A 20,383-nucleotide genomic window follows, 5' to 3' on the forward strand; every position below is an offset into this window, starting at 1 on the left:
AGACATTTTCCCCATTGTCTTGGGGATTAACATTTGGCTCCTTGTTACTTATGCAAATTTCTGCAGCTGGCTTAAATTTCTCCTCAGAAAATGGGATTTTCTTTTCTATCCCATTGTCAAGCTGCAAATTTTCCAAAGTTTTATGTTCTGCTTCCCTTATAAAACTGAATGCTTTTAACGGCACCCAAGTCACCACTTGAATGCTTTGCCACCTAGAAATTTCTTCTGCCAGATACTCTAAATCATCTCCCTCAACTTCAAAATCCCACAAATCTCTAGAGCAGGGGGAAAATGCCACCGGTCTCTTTGCTAAAATATAATAAGGGTCACCTTTGCTCCAGTTCCCAACAAGTTCTTCATTTCCATTTAAGACCACCTCAGCCTGGACCTTATTGTCCATATCACTATCAGCATTTTGGGCAAAACCATTCAACAAGTCTCTAGGAAGTTCCAAACTTTCCTACATTTTTTTTGTCTTCTGAGCCCTCCAAACTGTTCCAACATCTGCCTATTACCCAGTTCCAAAGTCACTTCTACATTTTGGGGTATCTTTTCAGCAGTACCCCACTCAGTATCAGTTTGTTTTATTAGTTTGTTTTCACACTGCTCATAAAGACATACCCAAGACCAGGGAATTTACAAAAGAAAGAGGTTTATTGGACTTACAAATTCCACGTGGCTGGGGACTCCTCACAATTATGGTGGAATGTGAAAAGCATATCTCACATGGCAGCAGACAAGAGAAGAGAGCTCATGCAGGGCAACTCCTGTTTTTAAAATCATTTTATCTCATGAGATTTATTCACTATCATGAGAACAGCACAGGAAAAACCTGCCCTCATGATTCAATTATCTCCCAACAGGTTCCTCCCACAATACATGGGAATTATGGGAGCTACAAGATGAGATTTGGGTGGGGACACAGCCAAACCATATCAGGAGGGAAGCCAACAGAAACATCACTGGAGAACAAGGAGCCCCACTCATGCTGTGGGCTTTCAAATTAACCTTGTCCCTCAGTTGGGACTGCATGTTCTGGGAAGGCCACCATCATACTCTAGTCTTTTTATTTGGATGACTGCTGGAACGGGAGGCACACATCTTGAGTATTTACAAAACCAGGGCTCAAAAATTTTAAGCTTTATTAAAAAATAATATTTGCATCTAACTATTTTGATAACTTACTATTTTTGATTAGTAGGTCTTTTATTTTCTTTGATCAAGATTTTCAACTTTTATTAAAGGGGTTAAGATTTCTCTAAGGTTTTCCTTTTGTTAGCAATGATATTCCACTTTTGGGGCATGGATAATTTAGGCAGAATCGATTGCTCAAGGTAACTAAACTGCTGCCTGTGTTGCAATTCTAGTGCCATGATCAAGGAAGACAATGGTACCTGTATATGAAACAAGTCAGTCTGTCAGACACAGAGTCCTGAATCAGGTGGTTAATGGGATTGGCCAGAGTGACAATTACTGTGTGCCAGTGTTATGTAACACTAAGTCCCTCTTGCATCTTAACTCCTTTCATAAGTAGTTGGTGTGAGGCTGATGGCACTTCCACATGTCTTCCTTAAGCTTCATGGGTTTATTTTCATCATTGGTGTCTGAGAATTCTCAGGAGGAATCTCAGCTTCTTGCACATGGTATAGATGTTCCAACAGTGATTACTGAAAGATGGATGGATGATGGATGGATGGATGGATGGATGGATGAATGAATGGAAAACCTGATATTTTGATTACTGTAACTGTGTTGTAAATAGAAAGTATCACTTAGGCAACATTACATTGACTTTTAGTTTCAAACATGTACGTGTTTAAATGATGGTACTTAGGTCATTATCCATAAGTTCTGGCAGGTAATATTCATGCAGTAATAAGAATCTAATAAAATAACCTGAGTTATTTTTAAAAGTCATTTAAAATCTGAATTTTAGAGGAACATAATTAATTTCCCATAGTAAATTGGCCAATAAAAGAACAAAAAAATGCAATTCCTTCAGATTTAAATTGTCGGAAAGTGATGTTGATAACACATACATATTTTCCAAAGCCCAGATCCATTAAATGATGAAATCCCAGCATAGAGAGCCAAGAAAACACCCAAGAGTTCCAAATATTTGCATACAATGAAACGAAATGTCACAAGGACATTGACCATAGCTATGCATGTTCCAAATACATCATTCATGATGTGAGAATTTTAGATTAAATAAATGTTTCTACTACTATCTTTTAGAGCAGTAAATCTTAACTACTTATTTATAGAATATGAACTGATAAAAAGACAGCTTCATGTAAACTCAGATAAAATCATATTTAGAAGATAATTTTCCACTGGATGAGCACAGATGGAGTAAAATGATACCCCTAGAAACTTGGATGCAAGTTAAATTAAAACTTATTTTACCAGTTAGATAAATGCACCCTGCTGTGGATATTCCTAGTAGGATAATTATGGGGTATTGCAACCATCTGCATTTTCTAGGGAGAAAGGATGATTTCTCCAGTGGTCATTTTGGAGAATCCCTGATGCTTTCGTGGTCTGCATCTGATATTTGCTTCCAGGGCTCTGTGAAAAGATGCAATATAGAACAGGCTCTATGCTAATCACTATAAACACATTATCTCACTTAACACTTCAAAATTAGCATTGTGGATGACTTTCTTTCTATCTCATTTTACAGATGAGAAAGTGGAGGAACTAGGTTAGGGATTGAAGGGGGTAGAACCCCTGGGCAGACCTTGGTGGACTCTCCTGCTTATAACACAGAACAATGAACTTGGGAGTAAGCAGAGGGCATCACACTTTAGACTGACTAGCCCACTTCTGAGTGAACTCAGAGAAGAAAATTGTTTTCTTTTTTTTTTTTGTATTATTCCAAATCCTATTCTTTTTTTTATTATTATACTTTAGGTTTTAGGGTACATGTGCACAATGTGCAGGTTTGTTACATATGTATCCATGTGCCATGTTGTTTTGCTGCACCCATTAACTCGTCATTTAGCATCAGGTATATCTCCTAATGCTGTCCCTCCCCCCTCCCCCCACCCCACAATAGTCCCTGGAGTGTGATGTTCCCCTTCCTGTGTCCATGAGTTCTCATTGTTCAGTTCCCACCTATGTGTGAGAACATGCGGTGTTTGGTTTTTTGTCCTTGTGATAGTTTACTGAGAATGATGGTTTCCAGCTTCATCCATGTCCCTACAAAGGACATGAACTCATCATTTTTTATGGCTGCATAGTATTCCACGGTGTGTATGTGCCACATTTTCTTAATCCAGTCTATCGTTGTTGGACATTTGGGTTGGTTCCAAGTGTTTGCTATTGTGAATAATGCCGCAATAAACATATGTGTGCGTGTGTCTTTATAGCAGCATGATTTATAGTCCTTTGGGTATATACCCAGTAATGGGATGGCTGGGTCAAATGGTATTTCTAGTTCTAGATCCCTGAGGAATCGCCACACTGACTCCCACAATGGTTGAACTAGTTTACAGTCCCACCAACAGTGTAAAAGTGTTCCTATTTCTCCACATCCTCTCCAGCACCTGTTGTTTCCTGACTTTTTAATGATGGCCATTCTAACTGGTAAGAAAATTGTTTTCAAGACGTCAACCCTAATGAAGAATCAACTCTCTCTGTCTTAGGTAGTCACTGGAAATTCAGTCACCTACCAACAGTCTGAAAGGAGTGGATATTTTAGACAATTTTCCCCATTAAAATACAGAATCAATGGGCTAAGGATTTTATGAACATAAGACTCCATCCTCAATCTTTTGAATTCTGTTTACATTGGGCAGAAGAAGGGTAACTTCTATACAACTTCAAAACAGTAGGGATACACCCCTACTTTCAGTTTTTAAATCAGTAAATCGATTGTGGAATCTGTCATACAACAACAAAATTCTCACATCTTTTGAGAATTTGTTTGATTCCAGATAGCATTCTCCCTGGCAGCATTTGCAAGAAGCTCTGAGAAAAAGGGCTACAAGAGCAGCTCTGATCACTCATTTGGAGAAACCCATTTAACTTTCTTTAACCCAAGGCTTCCCAGTTTTTCCTGACAACAGATGCTTTTCCTGTAGCATTCATTAGTACCCTGTGGAGCCGCCTTTTAGGAAAAACTCTTCCCTGGAAGGAAAAGAACACCACTTTAAGTTCTGTGAATTCCCTTAAAGCAGAAGATACTTACTCAACACATTTCACTCAAAAATAGTGGACTGAAATTCAGAGTTTAATGGAATTGTTAAAGTTGAAGTACAAATTGTCAACACATGCATAGTTCATCACTATTCTGGAAAGTTAAATTCAAAAATGTGAATTCTGAATAGTATCAAGCACCTTAAAATAACATGAATTGTAACCACTGACCTCACTTTCCTAGATAACCTGCAGGACTTTCATCAACACCTCAAATTGCCTATGTACCATTAATAATAAGTAATGGTCATTTTTTTAACTGAAACTTTTTCATGAGAAAGCATTGGAGAATATCATAGCGAGCGGATAATGAGTCTTCCATTTGGAAAATTCCTTGCCAGTGGGAAACTGGATGTATATATCTATATCTATATCTATATCTGTATATCTATATCTGGATATAGATATATACACACATATGTATGTATATACACATACATACATAAATGTATATTAGGGTTTTATTGCTAGGTAATAAATTAGCACAAATTCAGTGGTTTAATACTACATGTATTTATTATCTGATCATTCAGTGAGTCAAAGTCTGGGAAAATTCAAACTGTGCCCTCAGCTCAATGTCTCACAGGCTGAAATTGAGGTGTTGGCCAGAGCTACAGTCTTTTCTGTGGCTCAGGGTTCTCACTGAGTGTTTCAAGCTCACTGGGTATTTGTAGGATTTAGTTGCCTGCAGTTTTAGGACTGAGGTATTGTGTTTCCTGCTGGCTATATGCTAGAGGGTGGCTTTCTCAGCTCCTAGGCTGCCCTTAGTCATAGCCATATGGGCCACTCACCACAAGGCAGCTTCCTTCTTCAAAGCCAGCAAAAGAAAATCTCTTCCTAGTAAGGTACGAGGAGGTTGTGGATTATTGTAACCTGATTAAGAGGGTGACTATCCCATCATCTTCACAGGACCCACCAACACTCCAAGAGTGAAGATTATGCAGAGCGTGACACCCAGGTGGTGGGAATCTCGGGGTTTCTTAGAATTCTCCCCACCACAGGTGTGTGAGTGGGTGCTTCCCATCAGAGGGCCCCTCAGATCAGAGCTGCGTTACGATAAAGGAGTCAGGGTGCAGGTGATGGAAGAAGATGGACCAGCTGCTCTGAAGGCTCTAAGCAGGACTGTTCACCTGTGGACCCTGAGGACTCACAACACCACATGCCTCATGAAATACAAGAAGACTGGGTAGTGCAAACTACATTGCTACCCCTGAGTCTTTGCGAGAGGTTTTTAGGAGTTTTACCAATTGAGTAAGACAATAGAAGAAGATGCTACAATTGTTTCATCCTAAGTTCCTTCAGTTTGTTTCTTTTTTTTAAATTATACTTTAAGAGTTCTGGGATTGGGAGGCCAAGGCAGGTGGATCACGAGGTCAGGAGATCGAGACCATCCTGGCTAACACGGTGAAACCCGGTCTCTACTAAAAATACAAAAAGTTAGCCGGGCATGGTGGCAGGCACCTGTAGTCCCAGCTGCTCGGCAGGCTGAGGCAGGAGAATGGCATGAACCCAGGAGGCGGAGCTTGCAGTGAGCCGAGATTGTGCCACTACTGCAGTCCGGCCTGGGCGAAAGAGCGAGACTCCATCTCAAAAAAGAAACAAACAAAAAAAGAGTTCTGGGATACATGTGCAAAACGTGCAGTTTTGTTACATAGGTATACATGTGCCATGATGGTTTCCTGCACCCATCAGCCTGTCATCTACATTAGGTATTTCTCCTAATGCTATACCTCACCTAGCCCCCCACCCCTGACAGGCCCCGCTGTGTGATGTTCTCCTCCCTGTGTCCATGTGTTCTCATTGTTCAACTCCTACTTATGAGTGAGAAGATGTGGTGTTAGGTTTTCTGTTCTTGTGTTAGTTTGCCGAGAATGATGGTTTCCAGCTTCATCCAAGTCTCTGCGAAGGACATGAACTCATCCTTTATTATGGCTGCATAGTATTCCGTGGTGTATATGTGCCACATTTTTTTAATGCAGTCTGTCATTGATAGGTATTTGGGGTTGTTTCCAGGTCTTTGCTATTGTGAACAGTGCTGCAATAAACATACGTGTGCATGTGTCTTTATAGTAGAATGATTTATAATCCTTTGGGTATATACCCAGTAATGGGATTTCTGGGTCAAAAAGTATATCTGGTTCTAGATCCTTGAGGAATCGCTACACTGTCTTCCACAATGGTTGAACTAATTTATATTCCCACCAACACTGTAAAATTGTTCCCATTTCTCCACATCCTCTCTAGCATCTGTTGTTTCCTGACTTTTTAATGATCACCATTCTAACTGGCATGAGATAGTATCTCATTGTGTTTTTGGTTTGCATTTCTCTAGTGACCAGTGATGTTGAGCTTTTTTCATACGTTTGTTGACTGCATAAATGTCTTCTTTTGAGAAGTGTCTGTTCATATCCTTCACCTACTTTTTGATGGGGTTGTTTTTTTTCTTGTAAATTTGTTTAAGTTCTTTGTAGATTCTGGGTATTAGCCCTTTGTCAGATGGATAGACTGCAAAAATTTTATCCCATTCTGTAGATTGCCTGTTCACTCTGATGATAGTTTCTTTTGCTGTGCAGAAGCTCTTTCTTTGTTGTTTCTTGTTGTCTGCTTGCTTTTGAATTTGTTTGCTGTTGCTTCTCTAGCTCTTTTAATTGTGATGTTAGGGTGTCAACTTTAGATCCTTCCTACTTGTGGGCATTTAGTGCTATAAATTTCCCTCTAAACACTGCTTTAGCTGTGTCCCAGAGATTCTGGTACATTGTGTCTTTGTTCTCGTTGGTTTCAAAGAACTTATTTATTTCTGCCTTAATTTTGTTATTTATCCAGTAGTCATTCAAGAGCAGGTTGTTCAGTTTCCATGTAGTTGTGTGGTTTCGAGTGAGTTTCTTAATCCTGAGTTTTAATTTGATTGCACTGTGGTCCGAGAGACTGTTTATGATTTCCATTCTTTTGCATTTGCTAAGGAGTGTTAGTTTTAAAAAGCAAAAAATTTTAAATGGCATTCAAATGATCTAGGAGAGGAAAATGGTATTTAAATTATTTGCCATTAATTTTCAGGTAAAAAGCAAGTTGGTAAATATTTAAGCCATGCGATTCGCATTTATTTTTATTTATATTTATAGTTTGTATATTTATATTTTTTATATTTCTCAAAAGCTCAAAACTTAAAAATGTTAGATATCAATTTAAACAGAAAATATTAACTTATCATAGACTAATCATCAGGTCTTTGCAAACTATTTACTATTAGCAGCCTATGCTGCTGAATGAAGAGCGTTTAACGCAATATATATTTTTATCAACGAGATGGTTTCCCCCAAGGGCATGAGTATGGTTTTACCCTATATCTGCCATAAGTACTCTACTATTCTAATTTTATTTTATATTTTCTTGCCAAAAAAATGGAGCCAGTTTGGTACTATACAAGTATGTTTATGTGACTGTAACCATCACAAATCCTATTATTATAGGCAGAATTTTTTTTCTAAATCTTGTTTTTCTTATTGTTGCATATGTATGACTGTGTGTGTGTGTGTGTATGTGTGTACATACCCAACTGAAATTTTCTGTTCAGAAGGCAGACCAATATTTGCCACTTTTGTTTGTCCTTAAAAGAATCTGGGGTAAATGTCCCCATGAATTATTGTAAACGCAAATTCATGACAGTCCTGCTGAAGCCTTAATCTTAAATAACACAATCTCACTTTGATTTTTGTTATGTATTTGAATGCTTCCAAAGTTCCTCATAAGAACTCTTAAAATCTGTACAAATTATCATCATGTTCTCAAGCACTTATAGTATATTTAAACATTTTTTCCCTTAAAAATGGAAGATTAGAAATAAAAGGCACATGTCTCTGCCCAAGGTCACCGATTTCAATTATTAGCTTGAGAAGGAAACTTTTCCCAAAGGACGGGCATTTGCTTCTATCTAAAAGTACTTACTCCTCTCATTGCAAGATATTTGCTAGGAAAAAGATATCTGAATTCCTGGCTTTTGCTCTCAGAGAGTGAGAATTTAAAGAATTTACAGTGAGACAATAAAATAAATAGATGAATCTTCTTATTTGAGATGTAAGTTTATGGAAGCAAAAGTGCCCACAAATCACAGCCTCTGTAATAAAGATTTCCAGTGACAGCACTGATTTTCTTATTCTCCTGAACTTTAGACTGCTATAAAAAGAATGCCTAAAATAATGTGTAAGGAGGAAAGCCAGCTCCATTTTTGTATACACACACACATATATATGTGTGTGCACATACATACATCATTTTTGAGCAAGAAAGCAAAGGAGTATGTGTTTGCCTGTCTGCACTTAGAAGAACACAGGTTGGCTACAGGTTGAAAGTGAATGCGTCCATTCAAAAGCCCCTGAGATTTTGGCTCAGTTGCTCCCCACTTTGAGCCAGTGAGGGTGTCAGTTACCCAGGTGAGACATGAAGACGCATCCATCCCAGGCTTTGCCCTGGGGAAGCTCACATGCTTGGGAGACCCCCTTACAAACAAGTGGCATAATAAAGGTTCATGATGCATGATAAGTTATGTAGAGAGTACTGTAGCTACTTAGAGCAAACCTGCAGAAATTCAGTTACCGCATAGAATAGTGGGACTGTGGGTGATTTTCTACTTAGAAATGCTCACTTTTTGGTTACAATACTGTTTTCACATTTTTTCAAAACATTTCTATTGTATTTTATTGTGCTTTTCTGACTAGTAGGAGTAGTGGAAAGAAACCAGGAATATCTAAAAACTCTAAATCATTAACCTCTCTCTAGGGTAACTAGCGTATACTGAGTTTGTCTTTTGGCATTTTGAATATCAACTCTTTTCCCCTTCTATGAGCCAGATCCAAATACATGCACTGGGTGTTTATATGGGATGGCTAAGTAAGTCTAAAGCAAGGTTGTGGATTGCAAAGATGTTTTGGTGTTAGGAGATCAGCTTGTCTGTCCTCTTATACGGTATTTGTTGGGAGGTATTAATGAGCATTTAAAGATGTTTTGCAGAGGGTTGGATGGTGAGTAACTAAGAAACAGTCCTGGAAGCCAAGTTCTCCTAAGTTACCCTTTGACTCCCACACTTCTCCAAATCCCATGGAAGGTGACTGTATGATAACTTCCTCATGTTCAAAGGCCTGTGCCAGCAGGAAAAAGCACTGTGACCAAAGAAACTGATTAGAAGGGAAATAAGTGATTTTAAAAGAATGAGGAATATGCACAGGCTACACACACACACGCGCGTGCGCACACACACACACACACACACAAAGATCGTAATGCATAGTCAATGCACTGGCTGGCTATGTGGTAGAAAATAACATCATTTTTTGGACATATATGGTGGAAAGTAAAAATGGAATGGATGGTGCACGCTTTATGAAGCATTTGTCTACAAATACTGTTCATATTCAGTCCTAAATAACCAAATATAAATGCCATGAGAAAAATTATGATAATTTTAATATATGCAGGTATGTATAAACTCACAGTTGTTTTGGATACCATTTTTTATTTGTACAAATTTGTGGTGTACACGTGAAATATTGTTACATGTATATAATATGTGATCAAGTCAGGGTATTTAGGGTGTCCACCACCCAAATACAATGCATTTCTGCTTAATTATAGTTACCCTACTCTGCTATCAAATACTGAATTTACTCCTTCTATCCAGCTACATGTTTTTACCTTTTAGCCCACTTCTCTTCATCCGCCTCTCTCTCTTCCACTTATCTCTCAAACTCTATTTACTATATTTCTCTACCTCCATCTGATCAACTTTTTTTGGCTCCTGCATATAAGTGAGAACATGTGATATTTGTGTTTTGGGGCCTGACTTATTTCACTAAAGATAGTGACCTTTAACTCCATTCGTGTTGCTGCAAATGACATGATTTCAAGATAATTTTTTTTTTTTTTTTTTTTGAGATGGAGTCTCGCTCTCTCACCAGGTTGGAGTGCAGTGGTGCGATCTCGGCTCACTGCAACCTCCGCTTCCCAGGTTGAAGCAATTCTTCTGCCTCAGCCTCCTGAGTAGCTGGGACTACAGGCACATGCCACCATGCCCAGCTAATTTTTGTATTTTTAGTAGAGACGGGGTTTCACCATGTTGACCAGGATGGTCTTGATCTCTTGACCTCATGATGCACCTGCCTCAGCCTCCCTAAGTGCTGGGATTACAGGCGTGAGCCACTATGGCTGGCCTCAAGATATAATTTCTAAATAGCAAAGAAGCCACCATGTATTAGAAAGAGGCTTGTTTTTCTGAGACCATACAGTTTCGTACCTCTATTGAGGTATGGTTGGCATACAATGCACTACATGTTTAAAATGATAAAATTTTGATCAGTTTTAAGGTATTCATACATTCATAAAACCATTGACACAATAAATGTAGTGAACATGTCCATCAACCCAAGTTTCCTCATTTCCTTTTGCAACACCTCCCTGATACCCCTCCCAGTACTCCCTAGTCTCAGATAAGCACTGATTGTTTTCTGTCTCTGTGCATTAGTTTTCATATTCCCTAATGTTATATGAATAGAATTCTACAGTGTCACACCTTTTTTTTTTTGCTGGCTTTTTTATGTGTATAATTATTTTCAGATGCTTTGTTGTTTTGTATATTAAGAGTTCATTTCCTTTAATTGCTGAGTAATATTCCATAAGATTATTTGTTTAGCTATCCCTCTGCTGATGGCCATGTGAGTTGTCTCCAGTTTTTCGACTATTACAAATAAAGCTTTTGTGAACATTCAGGTACAAGTGTTTGTATGGGCATGTGTTCTATTTTCTCTTGGGTAAATATAGAGGAATGGAATGAGTAGGCTATGTGACATGTATACGTTTGACTTCTTAGGAAAGTATCAAACAGTTTTCAAATGGCTTGTGCCATTTACAGTGCTGTCAGCAGTGGGTGAGATAGAGCAAACCTGCAGAAATGGAGTTACTGCATAGAACAGTGGGATTGTGGATTAATTTCTACTTAGAAATACTCAACTTTTTGGTTATAATATTGTTTTCACGTCTTTTTCAAAACATTTGTATTTTATTGTGTTTGTATGACTAGTAAGAGTAGTGGAAAGAAACCAGGAATATCTAAAATCTCTAAATCATCAACCTGTCTTCAGAGTAACTGGCGTATATTGAGTTTGTCTTGTAGCATTCTGAATATTGAGTCTTTTTCCCTTCTGTGGGCCGGATCCAGATACACGCACCGGGTGTTTATTTGGGCTGTCTGAGTAAATCTAAAGCATTGTGTCCTCATCAGTGTCTGATACTGTCACAGGATTTTGGGTTGGGGGCTTTATTTTTTTTTCTGTTGTTGTTTGAATTTTAGTCATTCTAATACATGTGTAGTGGTTTACTTGTGGTTTCAGTTTGCCTTTTTCTAAGTTCACATATGCTTGTTTTGCCATCACATATCTTTGTTGAAATGCCTATACATATCTTTCAGCAGTTTTTCTATTAGTTAGTTTTTATACTCTAGTTTTAACTTTTAAAATACATAATGGGTGCAAGTCTTTTTATCAGATACATGATTTGCAAATACTTTCTCTCAGACTATATAGCTCATCATTAATTTTCTTAACAGTGATCCTTAAAGGGCAGAAGCTTCTTATTTTGATTAATTCATTTTAATTGGTTTTTTATTTTATGGATGATGCTTTTGGTATTTTATGTAGAAAATTTTTGCTTAACGTAAGACCCCACAGGTGTTCTCATGTGTTTGCTTCTGGGAGTTCTTTGGTTTTAGATATTGGGCTATGATCCATTTACATCAATTATCATAGATGGAACAAGTTATTGATCAAAAGTCATGTTTTCACATACAGATATTCAATTATTCCAACTTCATTTTCAGAAGAGACTATGCTTTCTCCATTGAATTGCCTTTGCACATTTACAAAACAAATCAATAAGCCATAAACAGGTGGGTCTATTCCTAGACTTTCCATTCTGTCCTTTTGCTCAGTCTTTCTATCTTGATGCTTACACCACAGCGTCTTGATTATTGTACCTTTATAATGAATCCTGAAGTTAGAAAGTATGTCTTCCTACTTTGTTCTTCCTTGCCAAAATATTTTGACTATTCTAAGATACTTTGTATTCCATATGAAATTTAGAATTACCTTGTTAATTTCTACCAAAAATGCCTCCTGGAATTATAATTAGGATTGTAGTGATTCCATTTCCTTTCATTGTAAAAGTTATGCACATATTTTTTTGAGAATTAATCTTAAGTATTTTATGTTTTGATGCTACTATAAGTAGTGTTCTTTTAAAATTTTAATTTCTGGTAGCTTGTTGCTGGTGCATGGGAATGAAATAATATTTTACATTTACATTGATATTGTGTTCTGCAGCCTTAATAAATTATTACTTCTAGTAGCTTTTTTTGGTAGACTCCATAACAGTTTCTACGTAGACAATCATATTGTTTGAGAGTAAAAATATGATTACTTCTTACTTTTAATATGGATGACTTTTGTTTCTTTTTCTTTCCTGATTGCATTGGCTGGAACTTCCAGGATAATCTTGAATAAAATTGATAAGGACAGACATCCTTGCCTTGTTTCTCATCTTAGGATGAAAGCACACAGGCTTTAACCACTAAAGTGATGCAGTCTGTAGGTTTTTAATAGATATCCTTCATGAGATTTAGGAAATTTATTTGAATTCCAAGTTGATTGAGAGTTCTTATAAGGAATTAATTTTGATTTTTATCCAATAATTTTTGCATCTATTGAGATTATTATATGAGTTTACTTCTGTACAGTTCATATGATGAATTACATTAATTGAATTTCAAATGATAACCCAGTCTTTCATTGATGACATGAAAGCCACTTGATCATGAGGTATTAACCTTTTGATATATTTTGGGTTTGATTTATTAAAGTCTTTTTAAGAATGTTAACATCTACATTCATGAGGAATACTCATTCACGAGGAATAGAAAACTACATTCATGTAGTTTTCTTTCCTTCTGTCTTCGTCTGGTTTTGATATCAAAGTTGGCCTCATAGAATGACTTGGGAGATACTGTCTCATTTACAATTATCTGCAAATGTTTTGTATGTTACAGCTAGTATGTTGCAAGTTATTTCATCCTTATCTCTTCAAGGTCTTCCTTGAACATATGGGATGCAGTTATAATTACTGTTTTGATGCTGTTGACTACACATTCTGTTATCTGTGTCATATCTGCATCAGTGTCAATTGACGGATTTTTCTCTTCATTACGGGTTGTGTTTTTGGCCTCTTTCCATATCCAGTAATTTTAGATTGGATGCAAGACATTGTGAATTTAAACTGGTAGACACTTTTTTTGTCCTAAAAATATGCCAAGGTTCTCTTTGAGGACATAATTAAGTCATGTAAAAACAGTTTGATGGTTTTGGTGCTTGCTTTTAGTCTTAGTTACTTGGGATCAAAGCCACATTTAGTCTGCAGTAATTTTTCCCCACTGTGGAAGCAAGGCCCCTTTTGGTATCCAACCAATGACCCTTGAATTACGAGGTCTTTTAGTTTTGCTCTTTGAAGCAAGCACTGTTCCTGGTCCTGTGTGGGTAACACACAGTGTTCCCTCTGATCATTTCAGGCAGATCTTTCCCTACTCCTGTGTAGTTTCTCATATGAACTTGCTGATTTTTTAAGTCAAAACCTCTGCTACCTGATTTGTACTCAATTGAAATAATGATGGGTGATTTTTGCACATCACTGGTGTGTTCATTTTGTGCAACTTTCTCCTTTCCAATAATTTCAGCCACTTTGGCATTCTCCAGCTCCCAAACCTGTCTCCTCAGTCTCTAGCCTGTGCCTGGGTTTCTGCTCCCCATGCCATGGCCTGGGAACCTTCTCAAGGCTGTAGGTTGTGGCACTCATGGGTCTCCCCTAATTTGTCTCCCATTACTTAGTGATCACTGACCTTCATTGCCTGAAGTCCAGTACTTTAAGAACCATTATTTAATATAACTTTTTGTTATTTGGATAAAAGAGTTAATCCAGTTTCTGTTACTCCATATTGGTGGGAAGCAGAAGACACTCTATGACCATATAATTTTGAATGCACCACATTCCTTTATTTACCTTCCTTACTTGGTACAACTAAACTAATTTCCAGAACTTCCAGTCAATCTTTGTTCTGTTTGCTACAGGCTCCTGGGAGCATGGTTCTACTTCCATGTAGATACTTGAGTGTTTTGGCTCTTTGCAAGCACAATTCAATTACTTTGTTATTTCTCTTATGTGAATTGCTTTCAGTCTCAGCAGGCCAAGCTTAGTTCCTGAAAGAGAACTTGATAAATGTATATGGAAACCATAAGTATTCCATATGAGAATAAATTTGGTTTACATATTCAGCTGTGGATGAGATGACTTTAAGGGTAATTTTTGTGCTTCACTCTGAGCATGTGGTATCAAAATCCTGCTTGGATTGTCTCCATCTCTCTACTTTCCTTTCAGTGTATGAAATATAAGATATTTTAATTTTCTCAAAGGAAAAGTAAACAGCAAAACAGGAGGTCCCAATTAACTATCTAAATCTGTTCCCAAAATGTATGCAAATTTCATCTCAATAGGCTTATCTGTTACTTAATATGATTTATCCACTTACCAAATAGTGTTACTATGCTCAAGATTGGAAATATAAAATAAACATGACAAAGTTCTTGCTTTTGACAGTCTATTAGTGGATGCAGAATTATAAATAGGCACTTAAGCTTTAGGGAACTACATGCTTTGATTCTGTAAATCAGGCCTATGGTGATGGGGGCCTGAATTAGAAGAGGCAATTAAGATGGAGAGGACAGAAGGAACACAGGAAGCCATGACTGTAGAACTTGGCATGGAAGTAAGGGAGAACCAGCAGTGTCTCCCAGGTTGCAGGATTAAACATTTAAATGGTGCTTTTATCACTGTTGACTGGAATACATAATACATGGGGAACATATTTGGAGGAATTATTTATAATTGCTTTAGTAAGCATTCTTATCTCATATTTTCCACCAGAATATTAAGAACCTTAGGTGCCAAATAATAATAGTTAGCTTCCTGAAATCCTTTTCAAAATCATTTATCTCTTTAGTATTAAGTGCAGTGTTGTTAAAGTTCCATTTACATTTGGATAGTCACAGCAGCAGTTCTCTAGTAAATTGTAACATACATATTCAGTTAAGCCATATAAGTGATCACAATAGAATTAAATCACTTCATGATTTTGCTCATTAAGATAAAAATATTGGCCATACCATTTCTGACCATTTCATAATTTGATACTTCAAGTGAATGTATCATAATTAAACGTCAAAAAGCACTTGAAAGGAGAAATTCTGAGTCTCATGTTAAACTTTGAACCATGAGAAAGTAAGAAAATAAGAACAGACTGTTGTTGGAGGCTTAGATCTGAAGAGACGAAACTGATCTTTCTTAGCCGTGAGCTGCGCCCACCTCTGGGATCAACACACAGATGCCAATGCAGACACTTGAGCCAGCTTTCAAACACATTTGCCCCTCATACATTTCAAAAATTAAACTTCATCTCCATAGAAAGAATGAAGTTTGCAGTGTGGGAAACCTAAGAATTATTGGTGGTATCCTCTAAATCTGTTTATGAAGGCGCAGGATTTTACTAATTTATAGGTTATGCTGCATTTGTTTAGACCTAAAGACCAGCACTTTTCAAACAGAGGCCCATAAACTGCACGTGATTTTTGTTTGTTTGTTTGAGATGGAGTCTCACTCTGCTGCCCAGGCTGGAATGCAGTGTCACAACGTCGGCTCACTGCAACCTCCGCCTCCCAGGTTCAAGCAATTCTCATGCCTCAGCCTCCCGAGTAGCTGGGACTACAGGCACCCACCACCACGCCCAGCTATTTTTGTATTTTTAGTAGAGACGGGGTTTCACCATGTTGGCCAGGCTGGTCTCGAACTCCTGACCTCAGGTGATCCACCCACCTTGGCTTCCCAAAGTGCTGGGATTACAGATGTGAGCCACCACTCATGGCCAAGCTGCACATGTTTTGAGCCCATTTCAGCAAGGAGCTCCGGGATGCTTACCCGGCCAGGCTGGCTCGGAGTGAGGGAGGGAAGGGCAGTGGCATGTGACATTCTCAATCCAGAGGTGAGAGCATCCCCACACCAGAGGCACAGAGGGTCCAAGACAAGGGTTTATGGCTTTCCTGTCATGTGGTTTTCATTCCAAGTGAAAGAGATCACACATGTGTTGTGCCTGGCTTTTCACATGACTGGGTTTATGGCATTCATCGGGGCTTTTTCATTTAAGAGGCAGCATTCAAAAGATGCCATAATAAAAGATGCTATAAACACAAGAAAATGAAGTCATCTATCTTTCTAGTATTTGTTGATGTAGAGATCGTGTAGGCCGGGAGGAATGCCTAGAGAGTATTAAATCAAAGAAACAGCGATGATCGCTTTACATATTTTCTGTTAAAAGCCCATGATGTCACAAAAATCCTGAGTGTTATCCGCTGTAAAAAAAAATAAAAAATAAATGCATCGTGAGTAAAGAAAGCTAGTTAGAGTATTTAAAACGGTACAAAATAAAGATTGTATTAGGTTCCCAGGTAAAGTTGGTGGCATGGACACACAAGTTGCTTTCTATCCTACTGGAAACATACTAATACAGTGTTAGAGGGGTTGATTTTTCAAGGCATAAATGCTCGAAGTCAGAAAAAAAGAGAAAGAACCATATTGTTTTTAAAAAGTAGAATCTGGAAATACATTGAAGCAGCATGAATTCACATCTAGCAGAGGAGAACTATGCGGAAGACAATGCTGCCCAGTCGTGTGATTCTTAGAAAGGCCTGCTTGCAAGGCTAGCTGTTGATTGGCATCTGGGAATCTGGATTTCAGGAAGGTTTCTACCATTCCCAGATGGCCAGAGCGGCTCTCTGTGCTTAAATTGTCTGTACGAACAATGTGGTGTATACTGAAAGCGTCCTTGGGGAATCTGGACTTTTGGTACATGCAAAGCAAGGATGCTTCTGCAACCAAACCCCAGTGACAACCCTGAGCACCAAGTCTCCAGTGAGCTTCCCTGGTAGACCAGCTTCCCTGTACATCATCACAACTAGCTGCTGGGAGACCTGAGCACATCCTTCGTGACTCCGCTGAGAGAGGACTCTTGGTTGTGCCGCCTGGCTTTGTCTGCACTTCTACCCCATGTGCATTTTCTCTTTGCTGATTTTGCTTTGTAGTCTTTTACTGTAATAAATTATAGCTGAGAATGCTGCTGCATACAGAGTCCTATGGATCCTGCTATCTAATCATAGAAACTAGAGTGATCTTGGGGACCCCCAGCACATACATGAAAAGAATCATCTCAGTTCACACCAGAGACCCCTCAGAGAGCTCAGGAATCTGCCGGCCCATTTTCTTTGTTAGTGGCAAAATAACACTGGGTGACTTCTGTTTAAGAAGTTGTCAGACCTCCATACCTCTCTCCCACTCCACCAAGGGGACTAGACCTGCTCTGTCCAGCAGATGCTAGGAAGCTTATTTTCTGGAGAGGAAAACAGAGCATCTCTGGACCTCTGAGCACTGGGCTCAGTTAACTGGGTGCTTCAGAACTGAGAACGGCAGAGTAAGATAAGTGGCTGTCTACCAGACACTGAGAGTTCAGCCCTCTTCCTCCACTCGGCTCCCAGATCCTCCATGGCTCAGCCTCCAGCATCCAGACAGGCAAGACACTGGAGCAGTCTTCTCAGGGGTCTCTGAAGAGTCCAGCAGGAAAGGTTTAAGATTCTGACAAAGATTCTTAAATTCTGGTTAAAGATCTCAACCAGATCTGACCAGGTCTACAGACTTCTCTGTGCTCAGACCTTCCAGTTAAACTTTTTAGCCCTCCACTCTAAATCACAGCAGAAAACAAAGAATGTTCAGATCACAGAAGAAACAATCTAACAAGAAAGATAGAGATCCAAACAAGCAAAGGGAATTCAGCAATTAGAAGATACAGAAGCTACAGAGAACGACAACCTTGAAATAATTCATCAGAGTACTCAGTGTATTCAAATCATCAGTGTACTCAAATTGGAGAAAGTAGTGTGACCAAAAAAATAAGAATAGCATACAATAACAGGGAATAATCAAGAACCAAAAAAAAAAGACACAAAAGGGCTTTTGGAAATTTAAAATGTAAAGTAGATAAGATGAATATTTCAGTCATCGTTTTGGAAGATAAGGTTGAGGAAATCTTCCAGAAACTAGAGCAAAAGATGAAGATATGGAAGCTATGAGATAAAAGATGAGAAATATAAAAAGGGATAAATGAGTTTACATCCAAAAGATAAGAGATGCAGCAAGAAAAGGGAGGGGGAGCATAAAATTACTTAATCAAGAATATTTCTAAAACCAAAGGAATTTGTAGATTCAAAGGGTTTACCAAAAGGACCCAAATTCACGTTTAGCTCTGTGGAGAGAAGCATCAAAATCTGCAACTGAAAGAGGTGGAGGAATGATAGAGCAATTTTTTTTTAATTTTATGATAAAGCTTAAGGAGTGATTTAATTCTTATTGTATTAATAAAATATTGTTAAAAATCTTTAATCCTGTGGCCACCACTAGGTGTATTATGTGTATGGGTTTCCCTCCAGTGAAATCCGTTGGTGTAAAATGGAGAAATTATGTCACACTGCATCCAAGGTCAACTACTGTATCCCTCCCGTTGGGCTCTGTGTCTGCAGCAATTGTATGTAGAATGCTTGTCAAATAAATTAGTAGGTGCTCCAGGCAGATTTTCATCATCTCCACCTGCCGGACCTCCAAAGCCACTGCATGTTCAGCTACCCAGGATCCTCCTACCTGTGGTTACAAGGGAGGTACCTGGGAGGGAGGGAGAAGAACTTACATTTTAGTGTACTCTCAGGAGAAGCTGAGAAGGGCCTTGAAGGTGTTAGCTGTGAGATGATGGGAAACCTTATATGTAAAAAAAGTCTCTTGCATCATTTTATCTTGTGGCTCCCCTACCACTCTAACACCTCACATCTGTGATCCCAGGTCCCAGATAAAACATCTGTTAATCTCAAACTGAATATTATGAGGTTTACAAATCAATCTTTTAAAGAAAATAACTAAACTTAACATCAGAATAATGGGTACTTTCAGCTACTCATTAAATGAAAGGAAGATGATTTTTACGGGATTGGTGGGGTTGTTTCCCACAAGCAATTAAGTTTGTTGTCTCATTCCCATTGTTTACACAGGAGAGACTGTGCGGATTCCTTTTGGAGATGTCTGGAACACTGAGCATTCTGTTGAATGCCTAACGTGTTTTAGTCTGGTACAGTAGCTGTGAGTGTCTTAGGAGCTGGTGTTTTAGAGACCCTTATCTTTCCCTAAAGGAAAGGAGCCCTTCGTGAGGTTGCTGTGTTTACCTCGTATGGTAACACTCGTCTGTGCATTCTCCCCAGGAGTACCAGTCTTGCAACACCAACCCGTGTCCTGAGCTGAAGAAGACCACGCCCTGGACACCCTGGACGCCTGTCAACATCTCTGACAACGGCGGCCACTACGAGCAGCGATTCCGATACACATGCAAAGCCCGCCTGCCTGATCCGAATTTGCTGGAAGTGGGAAGACAGAGAATCGAAATGCGGTACTGTTCTAGTGATGGCACCAGTGGCTGCTCCACAGATGGTGAGTAGTGATTCCGTGGGGACTGACCCACTTCCATGGAAGGGCCTTTGATCTTATCTCTAAGGTCATAAACAGCAAGGGGGCATTTTTCTTTTTGGTTATTTATGGCTTAGCAGCCTTGAAAACAATGATCCCTGTAGAGCACAACTGACTGTAGGGCAAATTGAAAGAAAAGAGCCTTACTGTAAGAAGTTAGATATTGAAGTGATACTATGAAATCAGGCCCCCAGATAACATTATATTTATTATAGACCCAGAATCATTTGTGTGAGATTTATTTAGTATCAGAAAATGTACTGGGGAAGCATCAGTGATCTTTCATACATCTTCTGGCACTAAAATGTAAGCTGAAAAAAGGTTTTTCTTTATTTATCCCAAAACTTCACAAAGGCTATGGAAGTGCATTTCTCTTTGTACCTATAAAAGGATTTTTCCGTTTTTTAAAAAGCACAGTGTGTAAGGATACTAGAATAGTCTTTGAAATCACTTTGCTCCTCATAATTGAGTAAATCCCTTGAATGCC

At 38.5% G+C, this 20,383-nt stretch overlaps 1 protein-coding gene across 1 annotated transcript in view; it reads left to right on the forward strand.

Annotated features, from left to right (window-relative positions):
• SEMA5A (semaphorin 5A) overlaps positions 1 to 20,383 on the forward strand; it is a 505,802-nt gene that overhangs the window by 455,955 nt on the left and 29,464 nt on the right. Inside the window, exon 17 of the mRNA XM_055246035.2 lies at positions 19,635 to 19,860. Within this exon, the coding sequence (XP_055102010.1) occupies positions 19,635 to 19,860 (226 nt within the window). The remainder of the gene's footprint in view (positions 1 to 19,634; positions 19,861 to 20,383) is intronic.

This window comes from Symphalangus syndactylus, chromosome 16 (assembly GCF_028878055.3).
Source record: "Symphalangus syndactylus isolate Jambi chromosome 16, NHGRI_mSymSyn1-v2.1_pri, whole genome shotgun sequence".
NCBI classification, from domain to species: Eukaryota; Metazoa; Chordata; class Mammalia; order Primates; family Hylobatidae; genus Symphalangus; species Symphalangus syndactylus.